The sequence below is a fragment of the Talpa europaea genome, assembly GCF_964194135.1.
Source record: "Talpa europaea genome assembly, chromosome: 7".
Classification (NCBI taxonomy): Eukaryota; Metazoa; Chordata; class Mammalia; order Eulipotyphla; family Talpidae; genus Talpa; species Talpa europaea.
In genome coordinates, this window is record NC_140074.1 from 116,120,147 (window position 1) to 116,141,879 (window position 21,733).

Sequence of the window (21,733 nt, forward strand, 5' to 3'; positions counted from 1 at the left end):
TGCTGATGAACACTTTGCCCATAGTGCCTGCTATGAGTGAAATTAATTAGACTTGTGCTAGCCTAGTCAATTTCCCTCCCAGCAGGTTGTGTGGTTAGAACTCCTCAGAATCTAAGGATGATTCTCCAGTTCTACTATCTACTGGGTTTTGAACATTTTTAAAAAATTGTGAAAAAGGTAATTTTTTAAAAAAGGACTTGGCTACAGAATAAGTGAGAAGCAAAAAAAGAAAAAGATGGCCAAGATCAAAGTACAGTAGTATTTTCTTTCTGGTTATAATAATGGAGCATGGTTTGGTAGCAACAATTAAGACATTAAAATAAAATTTGTCCTTTTCTTAGGCTTAGAGAATTCTTATTCTTAATCTTTAGATAAATTTGAAGTATTTTCTTAACTTCAAAATAAAATCGATTAGTATTTTAAGAACTCAGTAGAGCTCTACACCTCGAGAGCCAAATTTTACGCTCTGAACGATCATGTGAAATTCACATCTTCATTCCCAACCCACCCAAAAAATAGCTTTAAATGGGAATTTTGAAATTTCCTTCTATCCTCTACTGGCAGCAATGAACCTGGGATTTGTAAAACTGTATAAGGTGCATTTTGTGAGAATGTGTTTTCCATCAAATGCAAACCTACCTTGATCACAGGTGATCAGAGTTAGCATTTACTTTCTTTTCTTGATGTTACCATGAAATTAAAGTTGAATGAACCAAGGAAGTCCAAATGCCAGTGCAGTGCTTAGTTTGCTAGCTTAAGTGAAATGAGCACATTAGGTCACTTGCGTCTAGGTACCAGGTCCCCCTGCCCTGCGCATGGCAGGCTGGCATCAGCCCCAGGAGAGTGGAGCAGGTCTGCAAGTCCCTGGCGAGAATTGAGAGGAGGAAACGGCAAGGATAGGCCCAGGAAAACGAAGAAATGGAGCAGCCCATGCAGAAGGGAGAGGAAGACCGCCCTTTGGGAGGGGGCGAAGGCCACCAGCCAGCAGGAAATAATAGGAGGGCACGGGCTCGCCGACTTGCCCCTAATTTCTGGTGGGCCATACCCAACAGGCAGGTCAATGACAGGATGGGTGGAGATGGAGATGATACGGAAATGTTCATGGAGGAGATGAGAGAAATCAGGAGAAAACTTAGGGAGCTGCAGTTACGGAATTGCCTGCGTATCCTTCTGGGGGAGCTCACAAATAACCATGACCATCATGATGAATTTTACCTATGCCTTGACTCCTGCCAGTTTCCATAAAATTAATACTGTGAGTCCCACTGTTCTGTTCTTTTTCCTTGCATTTTCCTAATAAGCCTTTACTGATTCGTTTGCTGTAAACCTTAGGTAATTTTAATTTCCATGTGTCGGTGGGTCCTATGTTAGCAGCTTCTAATTGGAGATTGCCTTTGCACCAGTCTTTTTTTCTGTCAACAATAGTTTCACCCATTTGCATGAAAATATGTAAAGTTAATAAAGCAGTTAAGAAGAAGAAAAAAAAAGCACATTATGTGTATAAGACTGTTAACTCTGTTTGTGATTACAAAGGATGCTTTAGTTCAAATGCCCATGGACTAGTATTTAAAACCAAAGTGGGGACTCTAGTAATAAAAAGTGTATCACTCTGAGAGGGTGCAAATATATGTTATTAATCCCTCCATGCTTATTACTTAAGTAACTAGTGAATGTGAATGGAGTGATTTTCTGGTTACTCATTTATACCTCTTTCTACAAAGGATTTGAGGCCATTTCCAAAAATACCTAATATATAAAAGAGTAAAATGAACAGTTGGGGGAATTAAGCAAAGGAATTAATAACATTAAGGAAATAATAAAGCTATTATAGAATGAGTATATGATCCTATATTTAGTATAGCATATAGAATGAGCATATGAATTTATAGTTTAAAGAGGTGGCTCACAGATTTGTATCAGAGTTCCTAGTAACCAAGCAAAGAGGGCAACATGGTCAGTTATAAGATTTATATTGTCTTGTCTATGGCTGAAAACAAGCCAAGCATTCAGTAAAGAAATTTCTCCCTTCAGTATTATAAAGCCAGACAATGTGATATAATGAAGCATATCCTTACATTATCCCTATAACTATGGCAGTATATTTTTTTTAAAAAAGTGGAACAGTACCAAGAATAGTATACATTCAAGTAGCTATCATTCTAAGCTAAATGGGCATTTGTATTGTCATATTTGCCCCAGATTATCATTTTAAAAGAAACAGATAAACAGATAAAATGTTAACCAGTCTCATTCATCTCACTTGCTTTCTCATAGCTTGTCAGTGAATCTGATGCATTGCTTGTCATTGTTATACTTCTACTATATGTATATATCTGTGAATAATATATAAATCTTAAATTTGCATAAATAATGTATTACACATTAACATTCCCGAATTTGCCGTTTCTCATCAGCCTTTTGTTTTCTCTCATTTCTGTGGTGCTACATAGATCTAGTTCATTAATTTTAAATATTGGAATATTGCTTTTCATTCTGTGGAAATAACTCAATTTAGTTATCTGTTCCTTCCTGATGGAGTTTTAGTTTGGTTCTAGTTTTTCATTATTATAAACAATTCCACGTTGAACACCTTGTTCTTTCATGTCTTCTTGTCCTGTATTGCAGAGATTCTCTAGGGTTGTGGTTCTCAAAATGTGGTTCTAGGATTAACTTATATGAATCACCTGGAAACTTGTAGAAATGCAAATTCCTGGGTTCATTCCAAACCGCTGAATCAGAAATGCTAGGGGTGGGAACCAGCATTCTGTTTAATAGGTGATTCTGTTGCACGCTGAAGTTTGAGAACTATAGTTCCTTAAAAGTAGAATTACTAAGTCATAGGGTACATGTATTTTCAGCTTTAGATATAGCAAAATTCCTATCCAAAATATACATACTAATTTACACTTTTACCAGCAGTGATGAGAGTTTCCTATTTCTCCTGGTCCCCAGCCATGGTATAGCTGATTTTTTTTTTTTTTTTTTTTTTTGCTTGTTAGTCTGACAGGTGTAAAAATGTTTGAGCTATTTTGTTTTATTTTATTTGGTAAACAATATTTTTTTAGGGTTGGCCTTTTTGTTACTGATTGTGTAGAAAAATTATAGATCAGTTCATAAATTAATAAAATTAATCCCTTTGTCACATATTGCATGTCATTCCCCCCATTTGTCTTACATATGGTACTTTGAATTTATACCATATTTACCAATTTTTTTTAATGGATTTTGTGTAGAAAGACCTTGGAGGGGAGAATTTTGAGTTGTATTTGATTTGCTACTGGAACACCCTGCTGAGAAGTATAACAGTTATTTGAAAATGATCTGAGGTTTATAAGAGTTCAAAGTTAAAGAGATTTGGGAAACATTTATATAAAGGTAGAAATTTGACCTTGTTGGGGTGGATAAAATTTCCCTGAAAGAGAATGTAGCTTGAGAAAATGATTGAGTATTAAGCCATGAGGAAAAACAGGGGAGGATAATCCAGTAAAAGAGATTGGGGAATGATTATAAACAGAGCAAAGAGAAGAATCTGAAAAATCAGTAATGGTGAGTAGTAAAGGGGAGAGATCTTTAATGCTGTAAAGAAAGGAAACACATTTAAGAAAGGGGTAAGTGTTGCCCATCAAGAGATCAGTTCACAATGGGTTGAAGAATAGTTTGCAATGAAGGTGAGTTAGATAACAAGGTTATTTTTCCTTTAGGGGTATTTGTACGGAGTATTTGTGCCCTCAGGAAAGGAGAGAGTGACAAGGTTGTAGGTGGTGTTTGCAAAGCTGTTTTTTCTTAGGCATTCTTTCCATTGGATGTGATTTATATGCTCCTTGAGTAAATCCATTTGGTAAGATAATATTAAATATTGTGCAGAGGATTAAAATAAATACGGTGTTAACGATTGTGAGTAGGAGACTGCTTTGGATTAGATGCTCTCTGAGGTTAAGGTTTAAATTTAGGAGCTGAATGCTAAGGAGTTCTTTGAATGATAGGGGTAAAGCCCTCCAGGCAAGAGATAAAAGTTTTCAATCTCTAGTAGGTTAAATGGAAAGATAGAATTGTGTTCCATTAATCTAATAAAATTCTCTTGTCTCTTGGGTTGAGCAGGGTGAAGAGAAAACAGAACTCTTTGTCCCCTGACTTTGGGAATCTCGTTTAACCTTCAAACTGGCGATGTCAAGGGTTCCAAGTCCTCCACCTCCGGCAGAAATGTCGAGTGGCCCCGTAGCTGAGAGCTGGTGTTACACACAGGTAAGTTCATGTTTTCATCTGGTTAATCTTAAATTTGGGGAGGATTTAGTGGATGAAAGGAATAATTTTCTTTCCCCTATTGGGTTTCCTGCTTTGTTTGGGACATAATTACCAAATAGCAGATAGATACAGGTACTTGTCTGCTCTTTAGTTCTTGGTTTCTACATGGAATCTGAATGCCTTTGGCCAGTGGCTTTCACTGAAGGTTGAAAGGGGGGAGTCTTTGCAACTAGATCCACTTACACTACCCCGCTTGCCCCCATAATGGCAATGTGTTTCTCTGTTGGGCAGTTCTAGGGGGAACCAGGTTTGAGATTTGCAACCACAGGTAGAACATCAATATCTCAATTGTTGTCAAAGGCTTCTCTGAGTGCAGAGGCTCATTTTAAGTATGACTTTTATCATCTGCTTTCCCAACCCCGTTCGTGTTTTTCTCACTTTTGATGGAAAGTGTTTCTCCAAAGCTGAGAAAAGTTATGAAAGCAGTGGGTCACTGTGAGATTTTTAAAATATGGAAGTGGGACCTAATGTGAGAAAAAGCTGACCAAACAATGCTATCTTCTATGGGAATCATGCAGAGGAGAAGGGAGGAGAAATGATTATCTGATCTTCAGCCTGTTTTTTTAGGCTGGTCACTTCCTCTTTAATGGCTTCCTGGTTTTCTATCAACAGATCAAGGTAGTGAAATTCTCCTACATGTGGACCATCAATAACTTTAGCTTTTGCCGCGAGGAAATGGGTGAAGTCATTAAAAGTTCAACCTTTTCATCAGGAGCCAATGATAAACTGAAATGGTGAGGAAGAATACATAATAGTTGTAAAAACCTTTCTGTAAGTTGTTTTGCTTGGTTTTATGGAGTCTTGACTAGAATGTAAGATCTTTGAAGGCAGAGGCTTTGTTTTGTACTTAATGTATTACTTAGTGCTTAAAACAGTACCTGGCACATACCTGGCTGTTCTCTGTATTTTTTAAATTAAGTCAGTGATGTCAGGCATCAGTAAACTCAAAGGATGTGGAGTTTTGTGAGTAAAGAGGGTCAGTGTTGTAAGTGAGTGTTGACTAGTTGGCAAACAAGTGTCTTTTTAAAAGAAGTGATAGCTACTCAGCTCCAGCTGACCATAACCAGATTTTCTGATTTTTGAAGAAAATCTAGATTTTAATGTAAAATACTTTGACTTTTAAATTGTCTGTTTTAAACAATAAAAGGATATTTATTTGCTTATGTAACTGAAATGCCCAGGGTATAGAATGAGTTTGAAGGTAGTTAATCCAGTTAGATTAAAATCCAGCTAATCTAATCCATAATCCAGTTAGATGAGGTTCCCAAAGTCTCTCTCTGCTCTGCCCTGTTCTCCACACTGTTGGACATCTCAAGTCTAGCTTCCCTTGTGGTTGAAGAATGACTGGCTGTAGCAGTGGATGTGACTTAACTACCATCTAACAAGTCCTTGAACTTTTCTCTGGACTGTGTGGCCAAGATGATGTCATACCCGCTGAATGTGTTAGGTCTGGGTGCCCTCAACTAATCCCTGTGGCAAAGGGAATATGATATGGGAGTGGGGCTAATCCCATCTAAACTATTGTTGGTCATGAAGAGGAGCAGGCAGTTAAGTGTCCAAACCATGTGCTCACAGCAAAGATAAAACTTCATTCCTGGGAACCACCAGTTTTGACCTCTGATAACATTAATTTAGTATTTGTTGGCTGTATACATTAAGCAATCTACTACTGCATATAAGAGAACCCTTATATCTTAAGCATTGCATTTAGATCCACATCTTTCATATAATGCATAGTGATTTTTGTGGCATATGAAATCACTAGAGTGGCACTGGATTGGGCCACCTGTTTGGAGAAGAATCAACATTGGCAAGGCCTAAGGATACATATGGCCAATATATTATATGTGGTAGAAGCAGTATCTGAACCACATGCAGTTCAACTAATGACATTTACAATTGAACTCAGTTGAACTATATAAATTCTGTCTAGATTGTTCCCATTCATTGATAACAGACTGGCATCTGTGACTATTTAGAAGCCTAGTGTCGATCTCTACCCTGTTTAATGGGAGTTTATTTTTGTTTGAGTCTTCCATGCTGTCTCCTTTGTTTTAATCTTAAAATATTATTTCCAGATTGATAAAGTACTTGTGAAAGATTATGTACTATCCTTATATTTGTTAAGAATACAAATGTGTTTTCTCTCCCAAGGTAGTATCAAAGTGCTCATCAGTATTTTTTTCATTGTTTGTCCACAGTTCCAACAAAATCAGAGACTGCATTTCCTGAGATTAAGGATTAGAACAGATTAAGATTTAACTGAACTTTAAAATATTTAGGGGCAAAAAGATGAATGATTTGGGAGATTATGAGTCAAGAGGTCAAAGATACAAGGGATATGTTTTCAGATTCTATAATGTCACTTTACTTTTGTTGTTTACTTTTTAAAAGGTGACTCAGGTTGTTAATAGTCATTCTGCTGAATCAGAATCTCCATATAGGGACAGGGATTTTTTTTTTTTAAGTGTCTACTTTTGAGTCTGATGTTCTGTTTATCTTTTCGCACTTTACAAGCCTCTAAACATGGATGTTTTTGACATTTTTTTTATCTGTTTTGGCAGGTGTTTGCGAGTAAACCCAAAAGGACTAGATGAAGAAAGTAAAGATTACCTGTCACTTTACCTGTTACTGGTCAGCTGTCCAAAGAGTGAAGTTCGGGCAAAATTCAAATTCTCCATCCTGAATGCCAAGGGAGAAGAAACCAAAGCTATGGGTAAATGTTCTCCTCTTTGTCAACTCTATTTTCACAACTTCATGCACTGACAGTTATAGATTTGATACATTTTTTTGAGTAACCCTAAATATGACTTTTTTTTCCACCCAGAATCTCAACGGGCATATAGGTTTGTGCAAGGCAAAGACTGGGGATTTAAAAAATTCATCCGTAGAGATTTTCTCTTGGATGAAGCCAATGGGCTTCTCCCTGATGACAAGCTTACACTCTTCTGCGAGGTGAGTCCTTTTACCTAACTTTTACCTGTCTATGAGACTAGCAATTCCGTTAGGTATTTGGTAGACTCTCTTGGTATTCTATTGTATCAGGGATGAGAATGGGAAAAATCCCCAAGTGGAGTGGTGCTGCATGAACATTATTTAGTGACTGACTGAAAACTGTGTTGTGATTTCAAGGTTGTTGGGCATGTCAGTTTTCCACTTGTTACTCTAAAAACAGATTGTCACTACCTTGGTATGTGTGATTTTTCTGGTATCCTGGCTTTTTTCATTGCTTTCAGATAGCATTTGGAAGGACTGTCATTTCAAGCTGAGGAGAATAGCAAGCAACTAGATAATGTATATTTGTTCCTTAAAGTTACTGGTTTCTCCTTGAGCCCAAGTGTGTTTGACTACAGATCCCTCTCCTTTCCTTTTCTGCTCTTTGAACTAGATGATTCTTACCAGGAATTGAGTGTCTCCGATTTGTCTTGCTGGAGTAATTGTGAAATAGGAAGGTGAGAACCTTTTTTTTTTTTTTTTTTTTTTTGAGTGAAGGCTATGTAAAGTTCTCTGATTCGTAGTTAGCTAGGAGAGTTGTCTGTAGTCACTAAGTTAGGATAGTTCATCTATTGACAACCTAAGAGTCTACTCACATTTACAGGAGGAGCCTTGAAGTAAAATTTCTAAACAAGAGTGAGTTGGAACGTGTTTTCTTTACTGAGTATGTGCTAATTAGTTGCTACATGTTGTTATCAATACATTTTAAGTACTTATCAGCTGTAATAAATGAATTCAACCTCTAGTCAACTAGGATGTTAGCGTTCCCTACTCATAGTATGGGTCAAGGAACCACTTCCTGAGCAGTACCATGTAATGAGAGTAACCACTATATTTTCATGAGGAGTTGCAGACAAGTTCCCTAACTACCAGTGTGCTCTGTCAAATTATAGGCTCACGCTGTGAGTTAATGACAGTTCTGAAGGCATATTACCACCTGTGCCTGGGGGAAGGATTTCTCTTAGGAATCTTGTCCTTTTGCAAAAAAAGACCTGACCAGCAATTAGTCAGCTTCTTTTTGAAATCACAGCTCATTGAATAGTTCCACAGAAGAGCTCCTGGTGATTAGAAAACTTTGGAGCCATGGTTTATTAAAATACCACACTGAATACATAAAATACAGTTTGCATAATAGCTACCTCACCTCCTTTAAAATTGCTAAGTAAAAAAAAAAATGCTAGAATAATGGCATCTGTATAAATATATAAAATGTTGCTATTTTTTGTTTATAAACTTGAAATTTGAATTCCATGTAAATTCAGCTAATTACAAATCATAAAGAAATAGAGACCTGTATTTTAGAGAAATTTAAAAATAGTGGAAATTCTAATTGCTATTGAAAGTGAAAGCCAGTCTTTGAAACTGTTCTCTGAAGGAAAAGAAATCTCCAAATGTTGCATCCGGTGTTTAAGGCCGCATCATAACCTTTATTGCAGCATTTTCAAGTCCATCGTGGGTCCAGCCTTTTCTCACATGCTTTCCCTCTCCTCACCCCATACCCTAAATCCATTCCAGCTACTCCAACCCTGGTGTTGAAGTTCTTGGTTTAGAAACCAATTGACCTGCCCTCACTTGGCAATCTCTTATCCCTTGGTTAAGTCTAATGCACTCTCTCTCGTTTTGCTTTCCCACATAAAATTCTCTTAGGAGAAATCCTGTGGTTAAGTTTAGATTTGCCTTACTGACTTAGAAGGGAAGTGAGATGACACTTTGGAAATGAGGAGATGTTGAACAGGGAAACGTCTGCTGGGTTCTGCTGATGCCATCGGTTTCTTACCATCAGACCAGGTGTGCCATCTGTTCCTCTCACACTTCTCCGTTGGCCACAGGTGCTGAGTGTTGCTTCTCATACTTGGGCTTCTGCCTAGTGAGACTCGTTTCTGTTCCAAGACTCTCTGTGGACTTAGTAGAATTCAGCATTGCAAGACAGTTGCGTGGGGTGTGTGGTAGATGTGTGGGATTTAAAAATGTCTGCAGCTCATCTAAGTTCTTAGTGCTTTTCAAAGCTAGATCGTTCTTGGATGCAAATTCTATCCCTGACTTGTTGCTCCTTTCTGTCAATGGAATATTTATAAATAAGCTGATTTTTTGATATTTATATTTTATTGATCATTGGCTTAGCTAGTATTTTCTTACTATTTTGAAGTTTTTATGAAGTGATGTCCCAGTACAATTTAGGTTATAAATACTCCACTGCTCCATTCCTCTCTCAACCTAGGCGCTTCGCTTCTGTCCTATCCTGACACAATAAGTATAGTTGTTTCATGGGTTGTGTGTGTGTGCTGCCTATTCCTAGAGTCCACAAGAAGAAATCCTTAGGTGAATGAGTGAGAATCATACATTTTTATGTTTCGGTGCTTTTTTTCACTGGTATTATTGTTAATGAATATTTAAGTGGAATTAGTCGCAGGTTCTGAAAATGCTGAATAGGTGGTCTTGTTTATACTGTGCTGCACTGAATACATGTTCAGTTCTCAGTGATGTTTTGTCTATTAGGAGTTGTGGATATTCTTCCAAGTTGGTATTATTACTTAGTTAATGTATTTGGAAAGAATTTCAGAGCATTCCCTGAATTGTCTCTTATCCCAATCCTTCGAGCTAGGGTTAGTTCTGTTATCTTCATTTCATGTTACTAAAGAGAGAAGCAGTGCCTGTGGAGGTCAGGTAATTTTTCCTAACATTGTGCAGCAAATTAGTGTCAGGGCCATGTCAGCTCTCCATTATCCATTTCTAGTCTGTTGCACTACTCTAAGTGGAACCAAATACTTTTTACCCAAGGAAATGCAGTCTCTACCAAGTTTTCTTTAACAGAGACTATTTACTTTGGTAATGAAAGAATCATGAAAGCTTCACAATTTTAATTTTCTCTTTTATAATTTGGACCAATGAAAATCTTCATGAGGTGTTTCAGGTTCTGTTGACTCTTCTATTTATTTATATTGAAAACAAGTAGTTGTTAGCAATAAATTCCACCTTCACAGTGTATTCCTTTGACAGTAGAAGATTCCAATACCTCTTTGTAATATTGCAATGAAAGTTGAAATATGAAAAACCAAATATGAAATATGTAGACACTAGTTAACTCTTTAAATTTTTATCCCTTTTCTTCTCAAATGTGAATAACCCTTCATAGACCAGGAATATTTTTGTCAATTTTTAAATAATGTGGATCTGTTCATTTTTTATTTTATTAATGAATTTTTTGATGTACTGGTTCATCTATATACAAATGCTAGTATTTGATTGCTTTTGACCTATAGAAATGGATATTTAATGTAACATTATTATAGGTTATAAAATATGATAATGTAGTAAACCTACCCCCAACCTAACATTATCACCTGTAACTTGGAACTAACCTATATGTGCTTGTCATCTATTTCTTACATCTGCTATCTCCATGCTCCGAGGATGTTATATTTTTAATTGTATGCTCTCATTCCCTTGTTTATTACTTGTATTGTTTTGATTTGCTTGTTTTGAGCTTTATAAAATGATGTTAGATTGTACGTAGTCATCTATGACTTGCTTTTTTCCATATTATGTGCCTGTAATTTATGTTGTGGCTGTAACTATAGTTCATTCATTTTTAGTGCTGTACAATAGTTTGTTGTATGGATATACAGTGGTTCTGTTATTCATTCTCCTGTTGATGAGCATTTAGATCATTGCTAGTCTTCTGATTAGAAATGGTACTACTTCTATAAATAATTATACAGTGAGGTTTTTTTTCTTGATTGGCTTAATTATAAAGAAATTTAAGATATATTTCTATTGATTTACTTTGACTTTTTATGTTTTGTTAAAATGTACAAGAATTGGCACAATCTTTGGTCTTCTATGAAATTTTCTTTTTTAAGAAAAGGATTCGACTTTACAAGTGAGGCCCTTTTACAACTTGAAGTTTAGAGGAATATACAGTCTTCCTGAGACATTTTCATGCAGTCATTTATAAGACGACATAAATGTCACAGTCACGTCATCTTCACAGCTGCAATTCTGAATGAGTCTCCATAGTCAACTTTATAGACATTAAAAAAAATCTTTATTTTTTTTCTCAAAATGGTCTCATTTTAGCATCATCATTTGCAGAGAAAAACAATCTCTTTCTAAGTTAAAAGTTTGGGCTCTGAAGACTCATTTGTGAATGCCATTTAAAATTTATTTTTAATTAAGCGTATTTAATGTTGGTAAGAGGTGCCAGACATTCAGAGCTCTGGAGACTCCAGGCATTCATATATCTACAGAACAAGTCTGGCTCAGACAGTAAAGGTACATTCTCCTTCCTGCTGTGTTCCTGTCTATATCTAGAGAGAGGAATTGCTCCTGTGAGAGAAGTCACAGTCTTTAGGCTCCACTCATTACTACCGTGCATCTAACCAGCATAGGGTCCACTGGTAACCATAGTTTGCAATTCAGCCTAACTCTTGCCATTTCGTTTTACCCAGGCTAGTAAATTGCCATCAAGTGCTAATGACTTTGTATTCCTGTCAACCTGGTTTAATTCAGGCTTAGGAACCCAGTGCCAAAAGTATTCTCCATTCTCATCATTAGCCATTCCAAGAGACTCTTGCTTTTTCCTATGAGGAAGTTGGATTGAACTCTGTCTTTCCGTTTTTCTTTCATCCCCTCCCCCTCCTTTTTAAAAAATCTATTTTGAAGCTATAACTGGAAATGGGCAACTCCTACTTTTGGTGTTAGTGTATCAAAGAAGTGAGGGTGTTAATATGAGAAAGTGGCTGAACCAAATTAGAGATATTATATAGGAGAAGAGAGAATCTCTGGAGTGGTTTGTGCTGGGTCCTGGGCTATTAAAATAATGTAATAATCTGGCTCTGATAAATGTGCTACTAATGCTGAACACATTTGTAATTGATTAATTTGGCTGCTTCATTGCTAAAGATCATAATGGCTAGTTCTAAATAGATGAATAGATTTCTTGACATGCTAATAAATATCTCCCTCCTGCACTGAAGGGACTTTGGGGCATTTGGATGGGGCATTAGCTTTGCCCCTGGATTTATGGCTACCCTTAAGGAATGATTTTCATCTTGAGGATTAAAAGAAATTCGGGTCATTTAGGATGTTCCTAAGCTGTCTTTCTCATCTAACTTGTAGGAATAGCAAAAGTAGGGAGCTGACTCTCAAGGTCTGTGAATTCTGCTTTGATTTTAACATTTCTAAATGAACATGCTATAGGAGATAAAGAATAGCAGTGGTTTATTGGGCAGAAAACTGATCTGCTGGGTCTTATTATTTTCAGTTTAGTAACTTACATTTATTTTATAATGTCATATGATCTCAAATCCTTGTATTTGGTATCCTAACAAATTTCTCTGCATTTCACTGAACAAACTAGAAGTTACCTTAGTATTTAACCTCAGCTAAACAGTTGCGTTAATTCAGCTGCTGCTGCTAAATGTTGTAGTGGCAAATTAGATACCTCTGTAAACCTGTCGTCTTTCTGTTCAAAGCTATGAGTGCGTGTCTAACTGGAGCCAGCCAGTCTGCATGTCGTTGTCAAAAATGACTGAGTAAAGAGTGTAAACCATCTAGTTATTATTACCAGAAAGATCTTTAAGCCCAGTCCTTCATTATACTAACTTGTGAGGAAGTACAAGTCATTTACGGGACTTTATAGAAACTACGCTTTATTTTCATGATCCAGACCTAACTAAAATAAGTGAAGTATTTGTATGAGATTCCTTTTTCTAGAGAGTTTAAAAGATGGTAGTTTATATAAGAGTTCTTTGTGTTTAACCATTTGCTTAAGGCAGAGTAAGGTAAATACTTGAAGCTTAACATTGGTTTCTGTCAGTTTTTTCCCTCTGGGTGACTTTACCCAGGTTTTCTGCCAGGGGAGGTATAGCTTACTAGAAGTTGAATAACAAGGAAATTTGTGGGGCACTCTCTCCCCATTTACCTGAGGTGGCACATAGTTGTGATAGATTGGAAATTACTTGATTTGTAGAGATGGTTTCAAGAGACTATAACTCACATTAGTATCTGAATGTACTAAATGAGTACATACTCTCCTCCTGCTGGAAGATAGTTCCTGGTAACAAAAGCTTTGGACTGTTTTTCCTTATCTTTTATAGGTGAGTGTGGTGCAAGATTCTGTCAACATTTCTGGCCAGAATACCATGAATATGGTGAAGGTTCCTGAGTGCCGATTGGCAGATGAGTTAGGAGGACTGTGGGAGAATTCCCGGTTCACAGACTGTTGTTTGTGTGTTGCTGGCCAGGAATTCCAGGCTCACAAAGCTATCTTAGCAGGTTAGTATTTATTCATGGGGAGCTTTAGTTTTGGTAAAACAAGGAAAAACAATGGCTTCATAATTGCCCTTTTTTGAGTAACTTCAGCTTTTTGAACTAGTGAAAAAAACTGCAACTAAATATTGTCAAAAACAAAAAGTCCAAAAGCTCCATAAAATGATACTTGTTTTTTTCCTCTATAGTGGACTTAGGCCATCATATTCAAGGAATAGATGATAATGATACAGTATCGAAGGCCTTTGCACCTGGAGAGTAGATGTCCAAACACTGTGTGGTATTAGTCCTTAGACAGGGGCTTGGGATGTAATGAGGAAGATTCTGACTAAGGACAAAACTATCTTGTAGCCAGGTGCCCAGCCCTGGAGATCTTAGCCCTCTTTTCAGTACAAATAACACTGGAAGAGAATTCAAAAAGAGATTTTTTTTTTTTAAAGGAAAAAAAAAAAATACTGGAAGAATGAAAATGTTACCAGTGACTGGAGGGCTGGGTCTTTCTTTACTAATAGACCCGTGATCTCTACGACTAGAAAGACTAGCATAGAGAAGGAACTGATGAGACAGGACCAGCTTTTACCTCACATGAAAACATAGGAGTCTCAATCACAAACTTCTATTCGGTCCATAAGACATAAGAGGACATCACATCAACTTTTAGGTGACAGATTTCTTACCAAGACCCACAGCTCTAAAATGGACGCCTGCCAGACCTCAGTCTGGCTCAACCTAACCATTTTTGTGCTCCCACTCTCAGCTCGGTGTTTAGGTATATCGCTAAAGGAAGTTAATTGGTTAGTGTCCCTCAGCACAGCCAAGAAAAGAATTCTTTCTACATGTTAAGTAGTCAGCTTCCTTTCTTTTTCTCAACAACAGATACTTCAAACTTTTATCAATCTTCTTTACTCTCCAGCATCTAAAAGGTGACCTTTCTTTTACTTCCAAGAGAAAATGGAGGCCCTTTTGTAGGAACTCTCTCAACTTTGACTCTCACTTTACCTGCATTTTCCCTGCAATCTCAGTGGAGGGAGACTGTATTTTCTACTTCTGCTTCATGCTGCCTTCTCAGAAGCCTTGCCCTGCCAGTTGTACCCTTATTATCTGGTATCTTTCCCATCTCTTCTCTTATTGCCTGTTTACCCTCAGCCTATAAACAGACTCAAGTTTTCCCTCTAGTTATTCTCTCTCCAGTCAGAGCTAATTTCTTAGTTAGCACATTCACTATCTCTATTTCTTCCTTCCCACTTAGCCACAGTTCACCTCTCTGCCACTTAAGCATTTTTCCAAAGTCAAGTCACCTTTTAGTCCCTAACTTGATGGACTCTTTAGTGCATATCTATTTTTTTATTCATATTTTGTTTTGTTTTTTAATTCATATATTATTTGAATTCCCTCTCCTGTTTTTTTTTTTTTTTTAAGATTTATTTTTTATTTATTTATACATGCACTGGGTACAATCAGAAGTGTGGGAGGGTGAGAGAATTCACCAGAGCCAGAGCGGGGAGCAGAGCAGGCAGAAGGACTGAAGCACACTGCTGAGGGGAGCAGCGGGTGGCAGGAAAGGTCTGCGCGCCATGTGGGACCCTCCTCCGGTGGCCCGGGAGCAGCGGGGGATTGAACCGGCACTGCAGAGGCTGCCGGCAGCTTCGCAACCCAGCGCTCAACCACTGCGCCACCGGGGAGGCCCTCTCTCCTGGTTTTCTCCTGTTTCTCTGGCTACTTCTGATGTGTAGCCAGAAGAAGAGGGGGCCTCCCTCTTCTTCGCCCATCCCTATAAATAAAGGCTGGTGTTTCCCAAAGGTCTGCTTCAGTTCTCTTTTCACTCTCATTTATTTTCCTTGGGTGATTTTATTTGTTCTCATAGCATTACTTTCTTTCTGTCCACTGAAGACTTCTGAGCATATTACTACTTTGGACCCTCTCTCTTCAGTAAAAGCACCATCCCTTTAGTCTTCAACTTCTGTAATGTATTTATCTTAGCACCTTCTGAGATAAGAACAGTGAGAATTAATATCCTTTTGGAATGGATTAAAATATTCCAGAGGGTTAAATGCTTTGTCCAAGATTATACAGTTAGAAAATGGCAGGTCAAAAATTGGTCCTTTTTGACCAATTTCGGTTATCTGTTAGCTCAAAGTCCTATATACCCCATTTGTTCTCCCTCTCTTAGGGAAAGATTGATAGTCTCAACTTTGACCAAGGCCCCTGATTTATTGGGCAAAATAAAATTTGAATTCTTAGCTATTTTATTGGTTTCATGGTTGAGATTAAATTTACTTATTTTTCATAGCATTCATTAGGCTAGAATGGGCATGACTAGAATTCTGGTTCTTTTTTTTTTTTTTTTTTTTCCTGCCTCTTTGGAGTTCAATCATCTCTGTGACTTGGAGGAACAGACAGTGCGCCATAAATGAGCATGCACTTCATCTAGCTAGTGGATGCCCTTGAGCTCTGTTCTTGACTTCCATGCTGTGTGGTCACTGAAAATGGAGAAAAGTATATGTCATTGTTCCAGGACAAACATCCAGCTATTAGGGCACCTGCCTAAGACCATGAAAGATCTTCTATATTCGAACCTCCAAATCTATCCAGAGGAGATCCCTGTCGTCCAGCAGAGAATTTGAATAAGTTCCTAGAAATATGAATGGTTAGAATAAAGTTAATACAAAGTTTTATTTTCAAAGTAGTGATTTCTTTTTTCCCCTTACTATATTTACTCACTCACTGGTTTAAAAAGAAAGGAATTTTATAATTCTGTTATGATTTGAGGCTAAGACCCTTTCTATAGCAATGGGACAGGAAAGTAAACTATTTCTTCTTCAGAACAGAAGACCCAAGAGATTCAATGTGATAACCATCTCTCTGTTTCCCTTTCATGTTGTAGCTCGTTCTCCAGTTTTTAGTGCCATGTTTGAGCATGAAATGGAGGAGAGCAAAAAGGTATGTAACTGGGTGGGGATAGGTCTTTTAGCTAGGTGACTAGATTCAGATGATTTCTCAGTTTGGCAGGAGACTTATTTTCCTAATTATTTATTTCTTACTGTGTTATTATAATGGAGTACAATTACTTGAGCAGGTACTTTGTAAGAGCAGAGAGAGGTTCCAAAAGCATTCTAACAAAACAAACTCGCTTAGTCCCTGACAGATCATCCATAGAGTTTTGGGTTGAGGGTACTAGACGTGTATTTCTGTTCAGCAAACTCAGGAAAAGAAAAGTGAAAAATTAAACATGTAGTCATTTTGCTGTTGTACAAAGGTGGTACACCTGGTAGCCAGTGATGGGGGGAGCTATTTACAAATAGGAACTGGTGGCTGGGGGTGGGGTGGGGAGAGACTATTTTAACAAATAGGGAAAAAGAAATTTGCCATTCATGTTAGGTTTTAAATGATACAAGCTTCTCTCCTCACGAGAGCTTAAAATCATGAAAATTGTTTAGGGATTTTGTTCTGTTGGAATATTTCTCATTTTCAGTTTTTCTGGCATAGAATCGGGTTGAAATCAATGATGTGGAGCCTGAAGTTTTTAAGGAAATGATGTGCTTCATTTACACGGGGAAAGCTCCAAACCTCGACAAAATGGCAGATGATTTGCTGGCAGCTGCTGACAAGGTGAGATAAGAATAGAAAAATGATCATAAGACTAGGAATTTTTTTGACCTCTTGAGTTTAAAGCCTGGAATTTTATGTTGTATGGGTTCTATGGGTAAGATGAGTATATATCCTAATTTGGTAAAGACAACACACATTTTGATTTGAGAAATACTGAAGTATGAAAGTATAAATGTGGGTCTTAGAATCAAGAAAATATGGTGATTACCTGAAACAACAGGCCAGTAATTCCCAAAATAAGATTAGGGGTAAAGGTTAATGAAATACTGAATGTAACCAAATCAAACTGGTGTTTTGTGTGCTTTACTAAAAGATTTCTCAAAACCTTTGGAGTGTTAATATGCACTCTGAGTTTTCTAAAAGGAAATATGACACATCGTGTTTCTCCAATTTAGTTAACCCTGGAGTTCTTTATCTTAAAGATCACTTCCCGGGATTAGTGTTTCTCAAACTCACTTTTGGAAACTGGTGTTCATTGTGTTGATACAACAAGTGAGCTTGGTGACATGTCCTCCAAGACCCTATAGTCCGAGGAGAGAGGAAGTGGAAGGATTCTTGTTCTGCCAGTGTTAGAGGAGGACAGTTGAGACAAGGGTGCTAATAGAGCTTAGACCCAATGAGAGGTATGCATTGGGAGAAAGATGGTTCTTTGCTTCATAATGTTGCAACACCCATCTGAGGGCACAGCTGGCCCTGACCCAAGGGCACCAAAGCCTTCTGAGGATTTGCCCATGGGAGTAGTCTCCCTTCCAGCTCCCATTGCACCCCCACCGACAGAGGAAAGTGCCTAGGTTTACAGGAGAGATTTTATCTTTATTAATCAGCTTTTTGGAGTGTCTGTAGAGGACGAGACATGCAAACCCAGTCACTACTACTGATAAAAAGGATTGAAAAATAGCTGTAGCCATGCAAATATTCTACACCATTGTGGTCTAGCTGAATTCTGACTAGAGGAAACTGGCTTTTGGTGAGGACAGTAAGAAAATATTCACTGTGACCTCTGAGGAGGTAGAACACCCATCCTAGTACTGCTTTCTATAAACATGCATTTATGATGATTTTGCTTCATCTGCCCTCTGATGTTCCATGAAAGGGAGTCACATACCAGGAATTTGCCTCCTCATCTCCTGGCTGCCATCATGACTAGTATTGCAAGACCCACCTTTAAGACAGAAACATCAAGGCTCAGAGCTGTGTATTCTCAGAGCCAGAGTTAGCCATCTGTGTCCCTGGGTTTTCATTCTTGCTCTTAGCCAGAGAACCTGCTGGGAACTTCCTAAAGTGCACAGAGCATGGGAATTAGCCTGACTTGACATTCTAAGGGTGATATTTTCAGTACGATGTGTTAGCTTACATTTTTAAAAGATAAAGCAGCTGAATCACAGCAGTGCTTTCAATTTATGAATGAGAAGTTACCAGAGGGTGCATTTTCTAATTCCATTCAGAATTTCCCTTTAGACAATCTTTACTCCAAGTTTATTTGAAAACATTTTTACCTTTACACCTCCTTGTGAGCTTTAGGAAAACAGAAGAAGAAATCTTTCATGGAAGGATCTAAACAAGTAGAATTTACCCAAGAGACTGAAACAGCTTCTTCTGAGCCTTCCCATTCTCCTGGGGACATGTGTAATTAGACCAAAAACAAAACAAAACACGTAGTCCAGGCCTGGGAGACACCATTTCAGTCTCCTGGGTGAGTACTGCCATTAGGCAGGTTTTTCAGAAGCATAATTAAGGAAAAAAAAAACTTTGTCCCCTAAGGGATAAGAATGGCTACTTTTGTCTAATTACGCAGTAGGGATCACAGCTATTCACAGTAAAAGTCCTTTTAAAAGAATGTATTGAGAAAAGATAGGAGGAATATTCTGTGCGGTACTATATAAAGACTGAACATTTATTCAGCCTTTTCCAACCTTTGAAAACAAAAACGGCAACCTAATTTCTTGCTTGTCTAGTATCATTTCTATTTTCCATGGAAACTGTTTTCCAGTTACTCAAATGTAAAAAAATTAAAGCTGCACCAAAACCAATAAAACTCTCTTTTTGCTGCAGGAGATCACAGTGCCAGTAGATATGCCTCCTCACCCAGAATTCATAAAAATAAAATTGTCCTGGTTTGATTGCCATGATTCAGCCTGGAGGAGTATTGTGCTGTTGGGTCCTGAGGCCCTCAAAATGGGACCTGTGTGGAGACTGCGGTTACCCTCAAAGCAAATTGTTCTCCTGTGAACCCATTAGTGACAGTTTATTTTGTGCCGCCTTTTATCCTTTCCTCCTCCTTATCCCTGCTGTTCCTTAGTAAGTTCATAATCTCATTTTGAGGAGAAGTAGTACAGTTGCATCAAAACAAATCTACTAGATCAAATGTGCCCAATATCAACCTAGACCTTCCATTTCCAGAACATCTATACCCTTGGAAAGTAGGAAGTTTTTAGACTGAAACTGAACCCTGGGTTTCCGTTGCTTTATTCTTTTGCCCCAAGCATCTTAACCTCAACCCCAATAAAAAAGGACTTCATTTATCCTTTTCTATTTAAAAGGAGACCTCTGGTTGACTCTCATTCAGGCACAACTAGTGGCAGAGATGGCAGTGAAAGTCACCACAGGGCTCCTTTTCACTGTCTGATGGGTCAGCTGGGATACCCTGCTGGGCTGGGATGGTGGTATAGTAGAAAGGACTGCACTTCAACCTAGTCTGGCTCTAAATAAAAGAATTGCAGAAATGTAATGTCCCTGTTGACTTGAAGTACAGTTTTGCCTTATTTTAAGGGTAGGTGGTTGTTTAAGAAGCACTTTAATCTTAGTTGGGGTGGTGTAAACCTGAGGATGCAGGTGTACTCTATAATTAGCCTTTTTCTGATAGACTTTAGAATTTGAATGGCAGCTGAGCAAGGTATCCTAACTGTCTTTATTTCAGCCTTCTGAGTATGGGAGTGTTTTATAATTATAGTTGCGGCAGTAGCCTTTCCATGGTCTGCAGTTTTGTTCGGGTATCCAGTTACATGATGGTCCAGCTGAAGAAAACAGCTTCTGTAGTGGTCAGCCCAGAGCTATTCCTGCTCTGACAACAGCCGCGCTTGTGTTTTACAGTATGCCCTGGAGCGTTTAAAGGTCATGTGTGAGGATGCCCTCTGCAGTAACCTCTCCGTGGAGAACGCTGCAGAAATTCTCATCCTGGCTGACCTCCACAGCGCAGATCAGTTGAAAACTCAGGCAGTGGATTTCATCAACTAGTGAGTTGCAACTTCAAAGTTCTTCTTTCAGTATAGTTGGACTAGCTAGAGAAATGAGAAAGACTTTGAATCAGTAAGTACAACAGGTGAGGAGCTTCAGGAACCTTCTTAAAATAAGCAGAGTTTTCATCTTCCCCTTCAGCTTGACAGTGGTTTTGTTCTCAGGGGCCTAAAATCCTCTTGGTGAGTGAGGTATTTAACTTCTTTGTAGTAATGAGAATTGATGAAAATGATAATTTGCTGCCTGAACGCTGTAATACCTGTAAATGATAGCTTCATTACTTCTCACTGACTTAACACGACATGGATTTCTGTTTTTTATGAGTTAGTAAAATATATCTAACTGTTGATTGTGAAATGAAGGAAAGAGCAGATGGGATAGTTAAAACCTGTTTTGAAAAAAAAATGTTCATTCCAGTAGATCTCTTCCCGAATACTAAGTGTCAAGTGACCAGGCCATTATTTCTGAAATAATTCTCACTGGGGCATGTTCTGCTCACTTGGGGCGAGGGGTGGGGCAGGGTATAAAAATTGGAAAACCCCAAGGAAGAGAAGCAGGCCTTGTAAAACCCTCACAGCAACTCTTCGGGGGTGAGACAAGACAGCCTATTTGTAGGATTGCTTCAGAGGCATTATCAAAAGAGGGTGGAAAGAGGCCACTCAATGTGGTCTCTAGTTAAAGTCCCTTCTAGTGAATTCTCAGTCTGGACACTTGCTAGTGCTTTTTAGATGTTAACCTCTCAGTGAAGTGTGTTTATTATCCCCTTTTTTGGTCATCACATAGTGCCCAGGCCGTGTTCTGCCCTATGGTCATGGGACTAGTGTGGCAAAGCCAGATGAAAGCTCAGAGTTGTCTTGCCAGGACAACCTCTACTCTTTCCTTCTGCTAGGATCACTAGCAAGTAGAGAGAACATTGACAATGTAGCCACAACCTGGTCCCCTGCCTGCACATTGTCTTAACAGGCAAATTCTCATGCATATTAAGGGGTTGTCTGATTATTTCTTTCATTGACACCCTTTACAGCAAGCTCTGGGAAATGAGGGTATCTGGGTGGCTGTTTAAACCACTTGCACTCTCTCCTTTTGTAACCCCTCTCTCCACATTTCTTGTAGTCATGCTTCGGACGTCTTGGAGACCTCTGGCTGGAAGTCGATGGTGGTGTCGCATCCCCACTTGGTGGCTGAGGCGTATCGCTCTCTGGCTTCGGCACAGTGCCCTTTTCTGGGACCCCCACGCAAGCGCCTGAAGCAATCCTAAGATCCTGCCTGTTGTAAGACTTCCGTTTATTTTCCAGAAGCAGCAGCCACTGTTGCTGCCACTGAC

General features: G+C 38.3%; 2 protein-coding genes across 3 annotated transcripts; both read left to right on the top strand.

Moving 5' to 3' along the window:
* Nucleotides 1-918: 918 nt before the first annotated feature.
* LOC311173884 (protein BEX3-like) lies at nucleotides 919-1,245 on the top strand (the record flags this gene model as incomplete). The annotated part of the gene is made up of 1 exon (XM_084237966.1): nucleotides 919-1,245. The coding sequence occupies one exon, from the start codon at nucleotides 919-921 to the stop codon at nucleotides 1,243-1,245; it is 327 nt and encodes a 108-aa protein (XP_084094092.1).
* Nucleotides 1,246-4,164: 2,919 nt separating this feature from the next.
* On the top strand, nucleotides 4,165-21,667 carry SPOP (speckle type BTB/POZ protein; the record flags this gene model as incomplete). 2 transcript variants are annotated; one of them, XM_084237573.1, is made up of 9 exons in its annotated part: nucleotides 4,165-4,242; nucleotides 4,915-5,036; nucleotides 6,867-7,018; nucleotides 7,130-7,257; nucleotides 13,395-13,572; nucleotides 16,451-16,506; nucleotides 17,053-17,175; nucleotides 20,266-20,408; nucleotides 21,478-21,667. In XM_084237573.1, the coding sequence occupies 9 exons, from the start codon at nucleotides 4,165-4,167 to the stop codon at nucleotides 21,665-21,667; spliced, it is 1,170 nt and encodes a 389-aa protein (XP_084093699.1). The 2 variants fall into 2 exon arrangements, with proteins under 2 accessions (XP_084093699.1, XP_084093700.1); XM_084237574.1 differs by having other exon boundaries at nucleotides 21,523-21,667.
* Between the last annotated feature and the right edge of the window lie 66 nt (nucleotides 21,668-21,733).